This window comes from Amblyraja radiata, chromosome 9 (assembly GCF_010909765.2).
Source record: "Amblyraja radiata isolate CabotCenter1 chromosome 9, sAmbRad1.1.pri, whole genome shotgun sequence".
NCBI lineage: Eukaryota > Metazoa > Chordata > Chondrichthyes > Rajiformes > Rajidae > Amblyraja > Amblyraja radiata.
The window spans coordinates 43,412,642-43,432,490 of record NC_045964.1 but is presented as its reverse complement, the minus strand read 5'-3'; the positions used below and the strand labels follow the sequence as shown (position 1 = coordinate 43,432,490).

Genomic DNA, 19,849 nt, shown 5'->3' with positions numbered 1-19,849 from the left:
GTTAAGCCATGTTTTCCAGTTCCAAATTCCCTTTTGCTTCCTATTGCCATCCATTCTTAGTCATACAACACGGAATTAGCCTATTCGGCCCAACTCACCCATGCCAACCAAAATGCCGCATTGAAGCTAGTCATTTGGCCTATATCCCTCTATACCTTCCAATCACCTTTCCTTTCAATCAATCTCCTTTCCGATTTAAGTACCTGTTAAATTTTGCTATTGTACCAGGGCCATTTATTTCCCAATTATTCTTCATGTTATGTGTTGCATTCAGCACAACTCAAGCTTCAGATCCTGATACACCCTGTCCAAATGTCTTTTAAATGTTGTTACCGTACCTGCCTCAACTATTTCCTCTGGCAGTTCGTTCCATATCCCATTAACCTCTGAGTGAAAATGTTGCCTCTCAGGTTCATATCTTTTTGCTCTTACCTTAAACCTATGTCATCTAGTTCTAGATTCCCCTACCCTGGTTAAAAGATTCCCTGCACCCTATCTATTCCTCTTATAATTTCATTCACCGTAATAAAATCATCCCTCAGCCACTTGAACTCAAGAAATAAAGTCTGAGCCAGCCCAACCTCTCCTTATAGCACAGACTCTTAAGTCCTGTCAACAACCTCAATAGTGCAATAACTTTAAGTGGTTTCATTCCTCCTCACAAATACCCAAATCTTCAAAAAGCAGGCTCTGCAGAAATGGTGGCAAGCCACTGATGGTACAGAAATAATCTGGAAAGATTTCATGTGTTATTACTGCCATCCTTAGCAGGTCTTTGTCCAAAGAAGTCAAAGCATGATCTATATCTGATGAAACAAGATGCTGCACATGCTCTATAGATCTTTATTCTGGTTGCGTTATATTACATTCGAGTGTGGCAACAACAATCAAAATGGCAAAATATTCCCATTAATCAAAGGAAGGTACCATTAAAAATAAATAATAAAAAACAATGTAAGAACTTTCAATACAAAAATTTATTAGACATTAACATCCATTTCCATATAACTTTATAAAGATTAAATTGCAATAATATATTCTTTATATTGTAACTGTATCACATTTATATTGTATACAGTAGGTCTTTGCTTCAAAAAGTAATGTCATGATAGCATACTGTGTTACACAAAACTAAATTATATTCACAGAATATACATTCCCGTGCATTTAAAAACGTGACTGCCTTTAAGCCAAAGGTATTGAAACTGTACCATTTGCTCTGCTTCTAGTCCGAGTGTGGACAGTGGACTCTGTGACATCTTCTGTTTGTTCCTCGTTTTTCTTCTCTTTTAATCTGTTGATAAACTTTAAAGTTATTTCATCCCATTCTTCTGGTAGCAGCATCAATAGGAAGCCAATGCATATAATGGTTGTGGCAGCCAACCTCACCATGCTAAATATAACCTCATGTTTCAGAAGGTCAACAGCTGTAAGAAATGGCAAATTAATTTATTAGAAAATGTTCCAGTACAATTTATTACTAAAGATGCAAATTAGAATATTAGATACATACAGTTCAAATGCAACTTCATCATTATCTTAAACAAAGTCCTAGAATTATCAGATTATTTCATTACTTGTTTCACTGCAAAATATATTCCATTAAACTCAAACTTATTTGTGTGTTAGTCTAAGAATTAGATGTATAAAAAAAGGACATTTTAAAATCTGATTTCCTTGTCTCACATCAGTAAAATCTGGATCATTGTCAAACAGATAATCTAAAATACTTTGGCACACAGTATCCAGAAGGATAAATGCTGGGATTATGTTTCTTATGACAAGAGTGTCTAGAGTTGATGGTCAGTCTCAAAACAAATGGTTGGCCATTCGAAATCAGACAAATATATTCTGCTGTAGGATGGTGAATCTTTGGAACTCTCTGGAATCTGGAAGCGTAGTCTGAATCCATTCAAGCTTTCCAGGCTGAGGGGAATCTCTCCACCATACGAATATCATGTGTTTCCTTTAATGTAATATAATTTTGGATATAGAGGAAGCAATGAAAAATGCAGAAATGTGGTGCAAATGGGAAAAGATCACCATGACTTTATTAAATGATGGGGCAGGTGGAAACATCAATGGTACCAAAGTGGGAATGCTTCCTAGCCTCAAGTTCCTAGGCATAAATATGACCAACAAACTGTCCTGGCCAATCACATTGAAAATATGACTAAAAAAAAGCACACCAATATGCAGGAGACTGGAAACAGCTCTGCCCAAGTCCACAAGAAATTGCAAAGAGTTATGGATGTAACTCAGTTCATCACACAGACCAGGCTCCTCACCATATATACTTCACGGTGCCTTGGGAAAGCAGCCAACATAATCAAGAATCTTTTCCACCCCGGTAATTCCTTCTTCTCCCTGCTCCCATCGGGCAGAAGTTCCAAAAAAAGCTTGATAGCATGTACCACCAGATTCAAGAACAGCTTTTTCTCTCTATTATCAGACCTCTCAATGGTCCTCCTATAATCTAGAGTACTGTCCCGATCTTCCAACCTACCTGATTGTGGACTTTTTCTCTAGAACGGTTACGCTACAATGCTCAGAAGCGATATTCTGCAACCAGGTATTTTTTTCTATGCTTGACCTGTTGTACTTGGGGTAGGCTGATTGTATTCATGTACAGTATTATCTAACTTGATCAGATGGCACCTAAACAAAAGCTCTTTCACTGTATCTCGGTACACATTTCAATAATAAATCTAAAGCTAAAATAGCCTACTTTGGCTTCTATATCTTATGTTATTATGCGATAGTTCATTTGAAGGTCGGTACTTTCTCATTATTCTGAACCTCTACCTCAATTTAAGCTGCTTGAAATAAAGCACTGACAATATGTTTTGTTTAGGGAGTTATAACTTGATGAGGAAGAGCTTCTCATGAAGAATTAATGAGTGCAATATGTCACCATGTTGTCTTTGTAGATGCCTCCACATATATTTTGACACATTTGAGTGTTCCCAAATCACACGGTAGGATGCCACAGAGCTGCACCATCTATTTCAAGTGGACAACATATAGCTCAGGGATGGCCTGTTTCATAGAAAGGAATTGCATTTTTATAGCATCTTATATGACTTGGGTGCATTGGAGCCATTCACGGTTTTAATACATACAAATCCAGAGCAGATTTTTAAACAGTCAAGTCCACTCAATCAAGATGACTTCATTGGATAGCATTTCACAAAGACCACATTAAAGAAGAAGACATAAAAGAAAAATTAGGCGCAGACAGATCCTCTGTACATCCACAGGATTTACTTTACCATTTGAGAAGAATTTGTGTGAGATTCTTGCACCACCCACCATGCAGCAATGCGTGTTTTATTGTGATATTGCTATTGTGATAACAGACATTTGCAGAAGACTGGAGCAGCAAAGAACAGCAAAACAGAGCCTGAGGAATTCACACTGAGGAAAATCACAGGCTGACGAAAGGTTCTGATCAGAAACGTTGCCTACTCATTTCCTCCAGAGATGCTGTATGACTGGTTGAGTTTGTTTAGCGATTCAGTGCGGGAACACCCCCTTCGGTCCACCGAGTCCGCAACAACCAGCGATCCCCGCACATTAACTCTATCCGACACACACACACACACTTGGGACAATTTACACTAATGCCAGCCAATTACCCTGCAAACCTGTACATCTTTGGAGTGTGAGAGGAAACCGAAGATCTCGGAGAAAACCCGCGTGGTCAAGGGGAGAACATACGAACTCCGAACAAACAGCACCCGTAGTCAGAATCAAACCCGGGTCTTAGGCATGGCAAGCGCTGCAAGGCAGCAACTCTACCACTGCGCCATCATGCCGCCAGCACTTTGTTCCTCCAACACTTTGTGTTTTGCTCAAGATTCCAGCATCTGCAGTTCATTGTGCCTACTCCGAAAAAAATCCAATGGTAATCTTTGTATTGTTCTTTGTTCTATTAAAATACTTTTGGATAGGCATATGGACATGGAGGGATATGGGTTATGTGCAGGTAGGTGAGTGATGGTCTAGGCATCATGTTCGGCACATACATAGTGGGACGAAGGGCCTGGTCTTGTGCTGTACTGTTCTATGTTGTACTTCAATTTTCTTTAAATGCATTACTATAACAGCCAGTTCCGACAAAGGATCTTGGACCATAAACGTTAATTCTGTCTCTCTTTCCACTCTACTGCGTGACCTACTATTTATATTTCAGATTTATGGCACTCGCAATCTATTGATTTTCATTTACTGTAAGAGTCATTGCTATGATATTCTCTACGTTTGCAGACTTGAGTTATAAGGTGAGGGTCAATAGGCTAGGAGATTTTTCTTTGGAGCCTGGGAGGCTATTGTGACATTATTAATAAGTGACGTTATTGAGATATGCAAGATCATGAGGGGCATGGATATTGTGAAGGCTGAAGGTGAAGAGGGGAGAGATTGAAGAGAGATCACGGGCAACCTTTTGAAACAGAGGATATTTGGAATGAACTGCCAGAGGAAGCTGTAAAAGCGGATACAATTACGCCATGTCCCCGAGGATTGGCATACTGCGCATGTTGTTCCATTGTTTAAAAAGGGTTCTAAGAGTAAACCTAGCAATTATAGACCTGTTAGTTTGACTTCAGTGGTGGGCAAATTAATGGAAAAGGTACTTAGAGATAATATATATAAGCATCTGGATAAACAGGATCTGATTAGGAACAGTCAACATGGATTTGTGCCTGGAAGGTCATGTTTGACTAATCTTCTTGAATTTTTTGAAGAGGTTACTAGGGAAATTGACGAGGGTAAAGCAGTGGATGTTGTCTATATGGACTTTAGTAAGGCTTTTGACAAGGTTCCTCATGGAAGGTTGGTTAAGAAGGTTCAACTGTTGGGTATAAATGCAGGAGTAGCAAGATGGATTCAACAGTGGCTGAATGGGAGACGCCAGAGGGTAATGGTGGATGGCTGTTTGTCGGGTTGGAGGCAGGTGACTAGTGGGGTGCCTCAGGGATCTGTGTTGGGTCCTTTGTTGTTTGTCATGTACATCAATGATCTGGATGAAGGTGTGGTAAATTGGATTAGTAAGTATGCAGATGATACCAAGATAGTGGATAATGAAGAGGATTTCCAAAATCTACAGAGTGATTTAGGCCATTTGGAAGAATGGGCTGAAAGATGGCAGATGGAGTTTAATGCTGATAAATGTGAGGTGCTACACCTTGGCAGGACAAATCAAAATAGGACGTACATGGTAAATGGTAGGGAATTGAAGAATGCAGTTGAACAGAGGGATCTGGGAATAACCGTGCATAGTTCCTTGAAGGTGGAATCTCATATAGATTGGGTGGTAAAGAAAGCTTTTGGTATGCTAGCCTTTATAAATCAGAGCATTGAGTATAGAAGCTGGGATGTAATGTTAAAATTGTACAAGGCATTGGTGAGACCAAATCTGGAGTATGGTGTACAATTTTGGTCGCCCAATTATAGGAAGGATGTAAACAAAATAGAGAGAGTACAGAGGAGATTTACATGTTGCCTGGGTTTCAACAACTAAGTTACAGAGAAAGGTTGAATAAGTTAGGTCTTTATTCTCTGGAGCGCAGAAGGTTAAGGGGGGACTTGATAGAGGTCTTTAAAATGATGAGAGGGATAGACAGAGTTGATGTGGACAAGCTTTTCCCTTTGAGAATAGGGAAGATTCAAACAAGAGGACATGACTTCAGAATTAAGGGACAGAAGTTTAGGGGTAACATGAGGGGGAACTTCTTTACTCAGAGAGTGGTAGCAGTGTGGAATGAGCTTCCAGTGGAAGTGGTGGAGGCAGGTTCGTTGGTATCATTTAAAAATAAATTGGATAGGCATATGGATGAGAAGGGAATGGAGGGTAATGGTATGAGTGCAGGCAGGTGGGACTAAGGGAAAATAATTGTTCGGCACGGACTTGTAGGGCCGAGATGGCCTGTTTCCGTGCTGTAATTGTTATATGTTATATGTTATATGTCAAGATCCTAAAAAAATGAAGAAAACAAAAAAAAACACCTTTGATCTTTGTGTTTCAACTTTTACAATAAAAATATCTATAGGATCCTTCAACTGATTAATGGACACATATTTGCTGTTCTGAGTGAGCTGGTCATTGTTGATGATGGTAGGTGAAATGAAACTGCACAGCTCTACACTGGAGGACCAATGTTTCAAGGACACACACATTTATAACAATAGCAAACAAAGTAGCATGTGTCAGAAGTTCATTCCTTTCCATACCATTTTGAAGTTTAGAGTCATAGAGCTATACAGCATGGAAACAGGCCCTTTGGCTATCCTTGTCCATGCCAACTAAGATTTATGTACATTTTGTCCTTATCCCATTAACCCTTCCCAACCATATATCTTCCAATGTTTGCTGCATGTTTTTGCAAAGCGTGAAACTTTAAATTTGGGGCCATTTCATTTGATTTAGTTGATTCAAGGAGGGTCCTGACCCAGATTGTTGCCTTTCCATTCCCTCCACAGTTGCTGCCTGACCTGCTGAGTTCCTCCAGCACTTTGTGACTTGCTCAAAATTCCAGCATTTGCATTTCCTGTGTTTGCAGCATTCTCAGCAACGAAGAATAAAAGCACATCAGATTTTATAAAATTCAGGCAGCAAAGACTACTTTTAGCCAACTGTTTGTCCCCTTGTAATATTTTATAACCAAAAAGTACCGCAAAAAAAAAAATCATCTGATCCTTTCAATCTAACATGAGGAATAGGGTAGAGAAGGCAAAAAAAATCACCTGCATTTCCAGGGATACTCAGAACAGTCCCAATGGATATGAGTATGGGATATGTTAAGACAACACCAAGGTTTACAAGTATATTGAAAGCTGCAGAAAAAGGAAGAACAAAAACAAATATTAGAGGTAAATTATTTTCAACATTCTCATTCTTGGAGAGAACATCAACTGTTTGTGGAGATTCCTATCTGTCATGATATTAGTTAAATAAATAAGTTGCTCTGGAAACTGGATCGAATTATTATTTCGTACATGTAGACATGGGTTTTTTTGAGAAAGGCTGTTGGTCATCATTAATCTTTCGGATGAACATGATCATTTCTATAGCCCAGTTATAGTGGGATCAGCAGCGATGGATCCTCCTCATTTCAAAATAATTTAATCTGTGTAGCCATGGGTGATATTGTTTTCCCTCCAATTATCTGCTCTGACCCAACACATCCTAAGGCAAAGCTGTTCAGTTATATTAAGGAAGCTCATCCTCTATCCAGGGACCGAGTGTGCCAAGCAGTGACTTATAGATGTTGCATCTCTCTACTGTGGTGCTGCTGTCTAAACACGAGTTTCTCTGGCTCTGATTGATTATGGTTTATTTTGGTTCCTAAATATATATGACATGGTGATTTGGTTTGTGGCCTGAGATGTGCTCTGTGACAGTTACATACGGATATATGCCAAATGTAGTCCGTGCAGAAAATCTGTGGTTCTCCGTAAGGCTATATTGTTAATTGCCTGAATTGCCCGTCAAACCTTAAACCCTTGTAAAATGTTACTATGCTCTTATCTTGTATCAGGAAGTTTGAGAAATACCTGCATTTTAAATTAAAATGCCAAAATCTTGCAATTCTGAGCAATTGTTATCTTGAAATCAACAACTCTAACTTTCTGTGGGACCTTCCACACACAGCTTGCACTGATCAGTTTGAATGCATGATTCATTGAGTGGATTTCTGACATCATTTATTTTAGCCCACTCGACCTCCAAATCCATTCATTCACAACATTAAGCCCTTGCAAGGATTCATCAATCTGAGTGAGGAAGGAGGCACACATTTGTTTACCCAGTATCAAAATCCTATGCACCTACAATAGCTCAGAAAGTAGCCGTTTGAAGCAACTCAATGTGGACGACAGATAACACAATGGGCTAAGTTTTCGGCTGGCAACCGGAAGGTAGCTGGTTCGAATCCCGCTTGGAGTGCATACTGTCGTTGTGTCCTTGGGCAAGACACTTCACCCACCTTTGCCTGTGTGTGTCCTTGGGCAAGACACTTCACCCACCTTTGCCTGTGTGTGTGAATGTAATTATGTGAAGCACTTTGGGGTCAATGCAAGTTGACTAAAGATGTGCTATATAAATAAAGAAATTTTAATTTAATTTAACTCATCCATGCCAATTGAGTTGGTCCATCTAAGCTAGTTCCATGGCCTGGGGTTAGCCCATATACCTCTAAACCTTTCCCTTTCCTGGACCTGACTGCTGACCCCAGAGAACATCAAGGAGCTAAAGAGGGACTATGGATTAAAGATCTGTGAAGACCCTCTATGACTCCCCGATATACTGGTGAGGAGCAACCAAGGAGAACATCAAGAGTTTCTTCATCCTCAAAGATGTTCATAAAGCAAGATGGAGTCAGAGGGAATTATGCCAACTCCAGACAAACGCAGCAGCTCCCCCTTCTGTAGTCGAGGGGGGTGCATTTGAGAGAAAACTCCGAGAGGTAAAGAGCTGGCAAACATGGTCTTCACGTCAGAATCAAGATCATCTTCAGATCCAGAGTCCACTCGTGGAGCAGGATGAGACATGCACACAGTTCTTCCAAAAGATTCAGAGAGGGAGCTCTGTAATCCACAGTCTTAAGGAAGAGAATGGCTCAGTAGCATCCTTGCACACGGACGTATTGATGATCTGCAGATCCTTCCATGTTGGTCTGTATGACAGACACGCCACAGATAACACAGCCTCCCAGAACTCTATCACAATGGTCTCGGAGGACAGCAAGCAGGAAAGTCTGGACCAATCACAGACTGGGTGGGCCCGGACCTGCTGGCAATATATAGTGTTTTGCTTCTGGCTGGCAGCATGTCAGACTCCATGGAAAAGGGCATCTTCATCACCCTCATATATAGGCAGAAGGGGGATAAGGATGATATCAGGAATTGGGGACACATCTCATTGCTAAATGTGGACTATAAGATCCTGTCCAAGGCCATCGTCAACCGGGTTAAGTCTGCTCCTGGACAAGTGATCCACCAGGACCAAACCTTGGCAAGTAAATCTTAGGCATCCTGGGGATGCTCAGAGATGTCTTCACCAATGAACAGGACAGGTGGGTGAACACCTGCCTGGTCAGCTTGGACCAGGAGCAGGCCTTTGACAAAACGCACACGTACATGATGGATGCACTCTCCTAATAGGCTTTGGGGATGGAATCAGGAACTGGATCCAGCTGTCATGCCACTGATATCTGCAGTGCAATCCAAATCAATGGGTGGGAAATAGATAGCTTCCCCCTCAGGTCCGGAGTTAAGTGAGGTCGCCCACTCTTCCCTGTCTTATTTATGTGCTGTATAGAATCCTTTACTCCTTCACTGAATTCATCAGGAAGGGCTAGAGCATAAGAGAGGTGACGTTGCCAGGCAATGGGGACACTCAGACCAATACCTCCTTGTACACAGTTGATGTCACCATCTTCTGCTCAGATTCACGATCGATCTGCAGATTAATCAGCATCTGTGACCAATTTGAATTGGCATCAGGAGCCAGAGTCAACCGCAGGAAGAGCAAGGCCAGGCTTTCAGCAACTGGCCTGACCAATCTTCCGTTCCCTTCATCATCAGGTTTGACTCCGTGAAGGTGCTGGGGATCTGGTTCAGAGATGTCGAGGTGTGCAACAAGAATTGGCCTGAGTGGATAGCTATGGTCAAGCAAAAATTGGGTCTGTGGAAACAGAGCACCCTCTCGATAACTGGGAAAAAATTGCACATCAGGTGTGGGTGCTTTCAGGGCAGCTGTACTTGGTGCAGGTGTGGCCCATCCCCTGCTCCTCTGCCTTGGTGATCACCCGGGCCGTCTTCCAGTTCATCAGGGGATCAAAGATGGAGTTGTTCTGTTGGGTCATGATGCACAAGTCAGCAAACAACAAGGACAAAAGTGTGCCTGATGTCGCCCTCACCCCGATGGTCACCATTGTGTGTGGTTGTGCGTAGAGCCAAAGTACTTGGGCACCAAGTGTCATTACCTACTGAGGTTCTACCTGTCCCCAGTGTTGCGAAGGATGGGACTGGAATGGCTGCTGCACAATGTGCCAATCAGCTGTCCTTTGTGGAAATGTTCTTTCTGACCAACACATTTGACCACATTAATTGGCCAGTGGTCAGTATGGAATATCCTGCAGACATTGCAGGAAAAGGACTCGATGGATCTGGTGTCATTGTTCCCTGAGCAGACTGCCAAGTTTATCTGACGAAATGCATCATTGCCAGAACTCACCAACAAGCACTAGGAACGTGCTTGGCTGGTGGTGAGAGGGGCCCTCAGGTCAGATCCTTCCTGTACCTTTGGAATCATACTACCAATGTCTGCTGCCCTCAGGATGGCTGCTGTGGAGAGGAGATGGTTGCCCTCTTCTTCGCCAAATGTGAATTTGCAAAGAGGATCTGGAGAATGATATGGGTCCTGCAGTTTATCTTGAACAGCTCCATGACAGAGGACTCTCTTATTTACAGGCTGTTTCCAGGGACATGTTCGGAGACAGACATCAAGTGCTGCTGAAAGATCATCAACTTGGTGAAAGACGCTCTTTGGCCTGCCCGAAACTCGTTGGCCTCCCAGCACAGTGAGATGTCGATCAGGGAATGTTGCCAACTGGCCCATTCCAGACTGCAGGAGTACGTACTGAGGGACTCATCGAAGCTTGGAGGAGCCAATGCCAAGGAGATGTGGAGGAGGACCATAATCTGTGGGCCTTTCGTTGCTGAACATTGAAGGGCAGAATCTGGTAGGGACACCCCTAAAACAAGGGAATGGATCTCACTCCAGGGGACCACATGAGAGACATGGGTGTTTTGTTTAAATATAGGTGTTCGCACTGCTGAGTCTGACACTAATGAATTTATAGGCACTGAGAATGTCATAAGAGTTTTTGCACAGTTTTTGTTATGTATATTTTTTTAAATTCCGAATAAGCTGGAAGAAGTGAATTTTAACTGCAATAAAACTGCAACATGCAACTAAAATTTTAAAAGGACCCACAGGAAATATAATTTATTAGATAATATAGGATTAGTTTAATTATTTTAAGGGTAGGGGAACAAAATCAAATCATTTTTCAAAGAGGCATACAAATTACTCACCTAACCAAAGCACCGCGATTCCACAAAGGTAACCCCAAGGTAAAGCAGAAAATGAGGACCAGTACTCCACTTTCGTAAAGTACAATATCACCGGTACTGAGGATATAAAAATTAAGTTGAAGATGCCCAGGATGGAAATAAAATAGGCAGCTTCACCGAAATTTGCACTTCCAAGAAACATTTTAAATAGGACCTGTAAAAGAGATTTAAGGAAACCAGGATAAGACAATTTAACATGTGGTACATTCAGCAAAAGTACACACAAGATATCTTGTTCATCATAAGAACAAATTGTGACTAGATTTGCAAATTTAAACAAACAAAGATTTTAAATACATTTGCCATAAAAAACAGAAAAATTCTGGAAATATCCATTATTTTATGAATGAATGAATGAATACGTTTATTGTCATTTTAGAGATTTTAGAGATCATTGTGGAGAAAAGAGTTAATGTTTTGGATTGGTGGCCTTTCATTGCTTTTGACTTTAGTATAAAACTTATAAAACTCTGATCTTGAATGTGTATTTATTTGTGTGTGTGTTTGTGTGTTTGTATATAAATCACATCTTCATGAAAAAGGGTAAAATGTTTACATATTCCGATAAACATTTTCCCCTGGAGTCCAAACTTGCCTTATCTGAAAATGTCATGCTTTATTTCTCGAGTTATTAATGAAAATGTTCAAAAATCTGACAAAACTTTGATTTTAAAAACGACTGTCTTTCGCTGATGACGTCACAATAGGTCTGCGTGCCTTCTTCCTCGCACTGCGAGTGACGTCACAAACCCCCCACACCACCCTCCTCCCCCTGTTATTCAAATGGCGCAGCCGGAGATGAAGTCGGGCCCTGGACTGAAGACCAAAGCTGAAGACTGCGGCGGCCCAATTCGCGGTCCTTTGGTCGACGCTCGCTTGCCCCCTTGCCGCCACACTGCCTCGCCGCCTCGCCCCCTCGCTTGGGGTCCTCGTGTCGGTGCAAGTTGGGGAGGTTGTTGCCCCTCTCTGCCCTCTCTTTGCCTCTGCCCTCTGCCCTCTGCTCTCTGCCCACTGCCCTCTAGCCTCTGCCCTCTGTCTCTGAATTCTGCCCTCTGTCTCTGCCCCTGCCCTCTCTACCCGCCTCCCTCTCCCTCTCTAGCCGCGCCTTCGAGTTGGCGGCTATGCGTGAGTGGATAGGGTGGGGGATGGGGTAAAAGGAGCGAATTAATAATATTAATATAATATCAAGGGGGGTGGTTAGTGTGTGTGTGTGTGGGGGGTGGTTAGTGTGTGTGACGCCGTATGTCGCCCCCCCCCCCCGCAACGGGTACCACTTGGTCTAGTACCTATTAAAAGTCTGATCTTGTATGTGTGTGTGTATGTGTAGTGTGTGTTTGTTTGTTTGTGTATAATCACATCTTCGTGAAAAAACGATGTGGTAACGATAACATTTTTACATATTCCGGTAGACATTTTTCCCCTGGAGTCCAAAATTGCCTTATCTAAAAATTTCATGCTTTATTTCTCGAGTTATTACTGAAAATGTTCAAAAATCTGACAAAACTTTGAATTTAAAAACAACTGTCTTTCGCTGATGACATCACAATGGGTCTGCTCCGCATGCTGTCTTCCAAGCGCTGCGAGTGACGTCACTCCTCCCTCCCTCCTCCCCCCCGTTATTCAAAAGACGCAGCCAGAGATGAAATCGGGCCCTGGACTGAAGACCAAAGATCATAGCTGAAGACTGCGGCGGCCCAACTTGCGGCCCTTTGGTCGATGACCGCTCGCTCGCCCCCTTGCCGCCTCGCTCGGTGTCCTCGTGTCGGCGCATGGTGGGGAGGTTGCTGCTGCTCTCTGCCACTGTCGCTGCCCTCTCGCTGCCCTCCTGTCTCTGCCCTCTGTCTCTGCCCTCTGTCTCTGCCTCTGCCCGCTGCCTCTGCCCTTTCCCCTGCCCTCTGCCCCAGCCCTCTGCCTCTGCTCTCTGCCCGTCTCTGCCCTCGCTCTCTCTACCCCTCTCCCTCTCTAGCTGCGCCTGCGAGTTGGGGGCTATGCGTGAGTGGATCGGGCGTGGATGGGGTAAAAGGAACAAATGAATAATATTAATATAATATTCAAGGGGGGTAGTTAGTGTGTGTGTGTGTGGGAGGTGGTTTGTGTGTGTGTGTGTGGGGAGGGGGGGGTGGTTAGTGTGTGTGTGACTCCGCATGCCGCCCCCCACCCCCGCAACTGCGCGTTGAGGGGACGGGACCCGAAGGGTCCCACTTGGTCTAGTGTACACTTAAAACTGATCATGCAGTCTACAAATTGTGAAGAGATGTATTATTGTTAACAGGGACACAAGACACTGCAGATGCTGGAATCGTGAACCAAAAACGAGAAACTCAGCTGGTCAGTTATAATTAATACTTCACTGCACTGCCAAAGCTCAAGACAAAAATATAATGCTTGCCTCTCAAAATGTTACCATACTGTCAGAACATGGAACATATTGCTACTGGCCAATACGTTCTGATTATATAACTATACAGATACTTGGAAACTTTTCTATCACTTTCCAGGTAAGTAAGCAACAGTGATAGTTTGTTAGCAATCTTGTTTTTTTTTTTAGTTTCTTAGCATTAATAGGTTCAACAACCAATGGTCCACTGTTTTCCAAATATAACATGTCAACATATAACTTGGAATAAAATATTGACCTACTCTTAGTAATAATGGTTACATCAAAAAGCATCAAAATATATGAATTGTTTTCCTCACTAGGAAGCTAACATCTGGTTTGGAACAATCACTGTCAACCTTTCTCCAATTTTCTTTTCTCGCAGCTTGTCACTCCTTCGATTTGTGGACTGTAAATGAGCCTTTAACATCTAATGTGGTCTTAAAACATTTTGGAAAAACATAAAATATAAAGAGCAAATGGTATCTTAGATTAGCACCTCATACAAAATACAACACCTCAATTCATCCTTCTCAGTACTCAACCAGAACTGCAGCCTAATTGTATTCAAATAACAAAGTGGGATTTGAACCCAAGTGTACAATTGAGAAACGAGCACCGTCTTCTTCCACCATTATTGAACATGGAAAAAGTTAATTTTAAGGATAATGAGATTTGAAGAATTGTTCTCAATCTCAACAAATGTAAATTATCCAAACACGGAAAACACCAAACAATTGTGAACCCCAAAATGATTAACATTGCATTTTGTAATTTAGTACCCATTTTATTTGCCTGTCTGTGTTAAATGCACCGCATGAGGCTCATACTCAGCGCACCATAATAATTGTGATAGCAGTGGTCTGCCTCAGTACCCATAGCTTTGCAGGAGCTGTACTCAGAATTTGGGGCAGAAATCCACCAAACAGTGATAACGTTCCGAAAAGAAGGACCTTCAAGATATTGTCCATGAGCACAGCATGTAAATGATGACCAATACTGAGAGGTTTTTATTCTGCTCCTTCAGAGAGAAGACAATGCTCCTTCCGCAAGCTCGGGTATTGTCCAATTTACCTCTACCCCATTGCAGATATTGGACTTTGTCTTGGAACTGATGCGCAACAATGCTGAGAGCTATATGTGCAGTTCTGTATCTCTCCTTTTGTTATTGTACTTGAGTTTGATTTGATTGTATTTATGTATGGTATATCTGATTTGATTGGGTCGCATGGAATACATATTCATTGTAACTCGGCACATGTGACAATAATAAACCTAAACCAATGGCATTATGGTTAGCATTTATGCATTATGAATGGTATTTTGTAAACCAGCATTTGCAATTCCTTGTTTCTTTTTTCTTTTTCTTTTGAGGGCATCCAACCCTGACTCAGTAAAGCATAACGTTCTGGAATAATTCAGCGGGTCAGGCAGCATCTGTGAAAGGAATTCGTCCAGAGATTCTTAACCTGCTGAGTTACTGTATGCCAGCACTTTGTATTTTAGTTAAGCTTCCAGCATTTGCAGTTCCTTGTGTTTCTAGCCATGACTCAGACTCTTTTACTTGTTCAGTTGATTCAGGTCCCAGCACAGTCCGCAGGAACATTGATGTTGAATCTGCCTTGGACTCTCTGAGTCAGTGTTTCTCATTCGCAAATGTTTTTTTCCTCAATCTAAACAAATATTGTTTCAAAGGGCAAATATCCCAAAAGGAATTGATTAACGACCATATGTACTGCTGCGGTCCAGCAATTACTGTCTCGGGAGATTTATTAGCATATTAAATTTAGAAGGAATGCTGACATTGCCAAGAGCTAAATTGGGCTGACTGTGAAATTTGCAATCTTAGTGAAGCTTGAATAAGATTTGAATTTAAGTTTGCATCTAATGAGATTTAACTTTTCAAAGTATAGATGTTTAACAGTGTGAATTATAAAGGGCAGAAATTTGAATGAACTGCTGGTACAAAAGAGGACATTAGGCATAATTGTGCATAAAACACTTACTTGATATTCATTTCCACTGACCAAGAGAAATTAGTAAAATAACAGATAATTGATGTATACTACCCCAGTCAAATGAACACTCCTTATATTCATCTCCTTTAACATTCTTCTCCTCTAGCATCTATGTGTATTTCATACTATTTTATCCTACCTAAAAAGCATTTAAAGTAAGAATATAATTGTTCAGTTGTTGGCACATTTAATAATTAACCACGTTTGGCTCTTAATCTAACTCACAACAAGATCAAAAATCAGACTGAATATGGCAGCTCGAAGAACTAATACCTCAGAAAAGTATTTTGAGGCTGAAGACCCCCTAATTCTCTGTTTTCTGCTCATCAGCGCAGTATTGATAAGGGGACAGTCCAGATTGCTTGATCTACTGTTTTTGTGGTATTTGCTTGTGCTAAATTCAATCTTTCTTTCCCTGACTGCTTAAAACACAATTCAGTTTGGTAGATACTACTTCCACATTCTATTAGTCTGTTTCTACAAATTAATTGTAGGTTTGTAGTTTCTGTAGGATATCTCATTTTGCCTGATGTGATAAATGTTGTCAAGTAATTGGTTAGCAATGAAGTTAGACAGCCGTCCAAATTCCGGTTTCTTCTCAAACTTTTAGGACAGGATTGGTATTGGCATTGGTTTATTATTGCCACGCCTACCAAGAAATATTTCAAAGCTTTTGTTTGTGTTCTATCCAATCAAATCAGATCATACTATGCATGAGTACATTCAAGCCATACACATGCTCAACAGGTACAGAGCAAAGAAAAATACCAGAGCGAATATATCTGTAGGAAGGAACTGCAGATGCTAGTTTACACCGGAGATGGACACAAAATGCTGGAGTAACTCAGTGGGACAGGCAGCATCTCTGGATAGAAGAAATTGGTCATTCCCTCCACCCACCCACCCATTCCTTCTCTCCAGAGATGCTGCCTGTCCCAGTGAGTTACTCCAGCATTTTGTGTCTATCTTCAGAGCGAATACATAGATTTTTGGCATTCTAGCGTTACAGTTACAGAGAAAAAGTCCAATGACCACACTGAGATTGGTTGGAATATGGGAACTAAATCCTACTTTATGGGAGGACTCTTCAGAAGTCTGATAAGAGAGCAGAAGAATCTACTCCTTAGACTGGCCATGCATGCTGTTTGGAGGTCTACGGAAAATTCCTTTGTCTTCATGGCTTGAATTTTGCTCTGACGTGCACTGTCAACTGTGGGACCTTATATAGACAGGTGTGTGCCTTTCCAAATCGTGTCCAATCAATTTAATTTAGTGCTGGTGGACTCCGATCAAGTTGTAAAAACATCTCAAGGATAATCAATGGAAACAGGATGAACCTAAGCCTAATTTTGAGTGTCAAAGGCTCTGAATACTTATGTAAATGTGATATTTCAGTTATTTCACCTGTTTTCACTTCTTCATTCTGGGGTATTGTGTGCAGATTGATGATTTAAAAAAATCCCTAGTCTGTAGGGATGGATGCTAAAGTGGGAATAACATAGAACTAGTGTGAACAGGTGATCAATGGTTGGTGTAGACTCAGTGGGCAGAAGAGCCTGTTTCCTTGCTGTATCTCTAAACTAAAACTAAACTTCTTCACCCGGGAAAGGTGACGAGGGATTGGCAACATGTTGGGTTGTGACATTTCCTCAGACTCAGGATGAGAACATGGCCTGGATGGTGGGATTCTTTATGATAGATGCTGCCTTCATGAGTAGATGCCAAGGGCTTTCTATCATCCATATGATCTTTATCTTTTCTGGCATGCTAATGATGTGTTTTTAACTTCCACTATGATAATATCAATGGGAGGCATGCGATATACTGGCACCTATCATAAAATCAGGCACAGATCAGGCAGAAATAACATCTTGCTTATTTTGCAAAAAACAATGTGCTACAGAAACACAGCATCTGTGGAGTGAAATGGATAAACAACATTTTCTGACTCTTCTCAGACAGGACGAAGGATCTCAACACCAAACCTCTCATATCCATTCTCTCCACCAATGCTGCGAGATCCACCGATTTCCTCCAGCACTTTGTGTTTTGCTGAAGATTTGAGCATCTGCAGGCTCTTGTACCTCCACAGTCATAACTTCTTCTATACTATTACTAAAACTCTCATCTTGACCACTTCCGGTTGTAATTAAATTTGCATAAAAATGCTACCCTATATCACTCTTCTGCTACAAACCACCAAGTTTTGTTCCGATCGGTGAAATAAGTGAAAAGTTATGAAGGTTTAAAAAATCATCAGATCAGCAGATTGGTCTTCTCGCCTGTCAGTCACCATGAAGGTAAAGCCCCTTCAGGCAACCACTGGAGAATAAAGCCCCGGAGGCCGGGCTGAGTCCATGAGGACGTCCAGAAGCCGCCCGTGCTGAAGCCAGCTGTCTGTGCAGAAGCCACCGAGAATAAAGCTGAGATAGCAGAGTGTGTGCTGTGTTCCGTGGGCGGGGGTGGGCTTTGTTCGTGGGCGGGGGTTGTGTTCTGTGAGTGGGGGCTGTGTTCTGCAAGCGGGGGCTGTGTTCTGTTACCGGGGTCTGTGTTCTGCGAGCGGGGGCTGTGTTCTGTGTTCTGCGACGAGCGGGAAGCCGATGTGTGCAGCCGGGTCCTAGAGCCAGTGAGTGCGGTCGGAGCCGGGGCCGGGGCCGGGAGCCACTGAGCCCACACAACACCCTCCCCTTCCCACCACCCCCTCCCCTCCCCCCCACACCACCCCCCTCCCCCCCACACCACCCCCTCCCCCCCACACCACCCCTCCCCCCCCACACCACCCCTCCCCCCACACCACACCAACCCTCCACCCCTCCCACACACACCCCTCCCCCTCCACATACACCCCCTCCCCTACCCCCACAACCCCCCTCCCCTACACCCCCCTACCCTAAACCCCCCCTCCCCTACACCCCTCTTCCCTACACCCCCCCCTCCCCTACACCCCCTCCCCTACACCCCCCTCCCCTACACCCACCCCTCTACCCCCCATTCCTCTACACTCCCCCCTCTACACCCCCCTCCTCTACACCCCCTCCCCTACACCCCCCCCTCCCCTAAACCACCCCCCACCCTACACCTCCCCTCTCCTACACCCCCCCTTCCCTACACCCCCTGGCGACTGGCGGCGTCAGGCACTGGCGGGGCCGGGCGCTGGTGGGACACACCACCCCCGGCCTCACACCCCCTCCCGCCCACACCCCCCACCCCCACCACTCACACACACCCCCAGAGGTAGGCCATGGCAGCACTCCCCTTTCCCCATCGGCCGCTGCCTGAGTGATCCTAATAACGTGATTGATGAGAAGCATCATGATCAGGCTCTGTTGTCTATTCAAGACAAGCTTAAGAATTACAACAAAACAATGGAATGCTTTCATTTGCAACAACAAACAACAACAGCTACACATTAATCTGATCGTTGCAAGAATCAACATGGGAGCCTTCAAAGATGACTGTTCTCATTCCTAGGATAACGCTCAATTTGACAGAAGACAAAGACATTCCCCTTCAGCGGAGCCAATTTCCCATTCAGTCAAGTTTTGCTATGACGATGCATAAAGCGCAAGGACAAACCATGGAGAAAGTGTTGATATGCCTCGAGAAACCGGTATTTCAGCATGGACAACTATATGTTGCTCTTAGCCGAGGAACGTTAAAGAAAAGGTCAAAGTTTTCCTGAAGGATGGAACATCAACCAAGAATGTTGTCATCAAAAGCGTGCTTCGTTGAATGATGACTTCTGAAGTAAATTCTCTGTTTTTCTTTAAGCTAACGTTTGGCCACTCAATAATGTCTCTATATTAAAATTGTGTGTCTTTTTTTTCATCACCAGCAAAGAGACATCAAGACGTAGTGAGCAACAGAACGCAACAAGAGATGCAACAAGAAAGAACTGAACTGAATAAATCTCATCTTTAACATTTAAAATGTTGTATTATAAGAGTTATTCACATTTTAAGCTTTAATAAATCCCTTTTCCACTTGCCGTGCCCGTCAGCTGCACCTGCGCAGTAATACCTACGTGTTCTACGTCACGATGACCATAGGTGCCGGCACAACAACCTGGCTCTCTATATCAGCAAAACCAAAGAACTGATTGTGGACTTTGGAAGAGGAAGGTTGAGGACCCACAATCCTGTTTACATCAATGGGACGATGGGGGAGAGAGTAAAAAACTTCAAATCCCTGAGTGTGCATATTTCCAACAATCTTTCCTGGACCCAGCACACTGATGCAATTATAAAGGAGGCACATGAGTGCCTCTACTTCCTGAGAAGATTACGGAGATTCGGTATGTCAAAGATGATTC

General features: G+C 42.8%; 1 protein-coding gene across 2 annotated transcripts in view; it reads right to left on the bottom strand.

Annotated features, from left to right (window-relative positions):
• Positions 1-960: 960 nt before the first annotated feature.
• Positions 961-19,849, bottom strand: part of slc35f4 (solute carrier family 35 member F4) — a 90,739-nt gene continuing 71,850 nt past the window's right edge. For both annotated transcript variants that reach the window (XM_033027204.1, XM_033027205.1), the window contains exons 5-7: positions 11,104-11,296; positions 6,748-6,837; positions 961-1,427 (exon numbers count right to left, since the gene is read on the bottom strand). In XM_033027204.1, the coding sequence (XP_032883095.1) occupies positions 1,186-1,427; positions 6,748-6,837; positions 11,104-11,296 (525 nt within the window). In that variant the 3' untranslated portion in view covers positions 961-1,185. The remainder of the gene's footprint in view (positions 1,428-6,747; positions 6,838-11,103; positions 11,297-19,849) is intronic.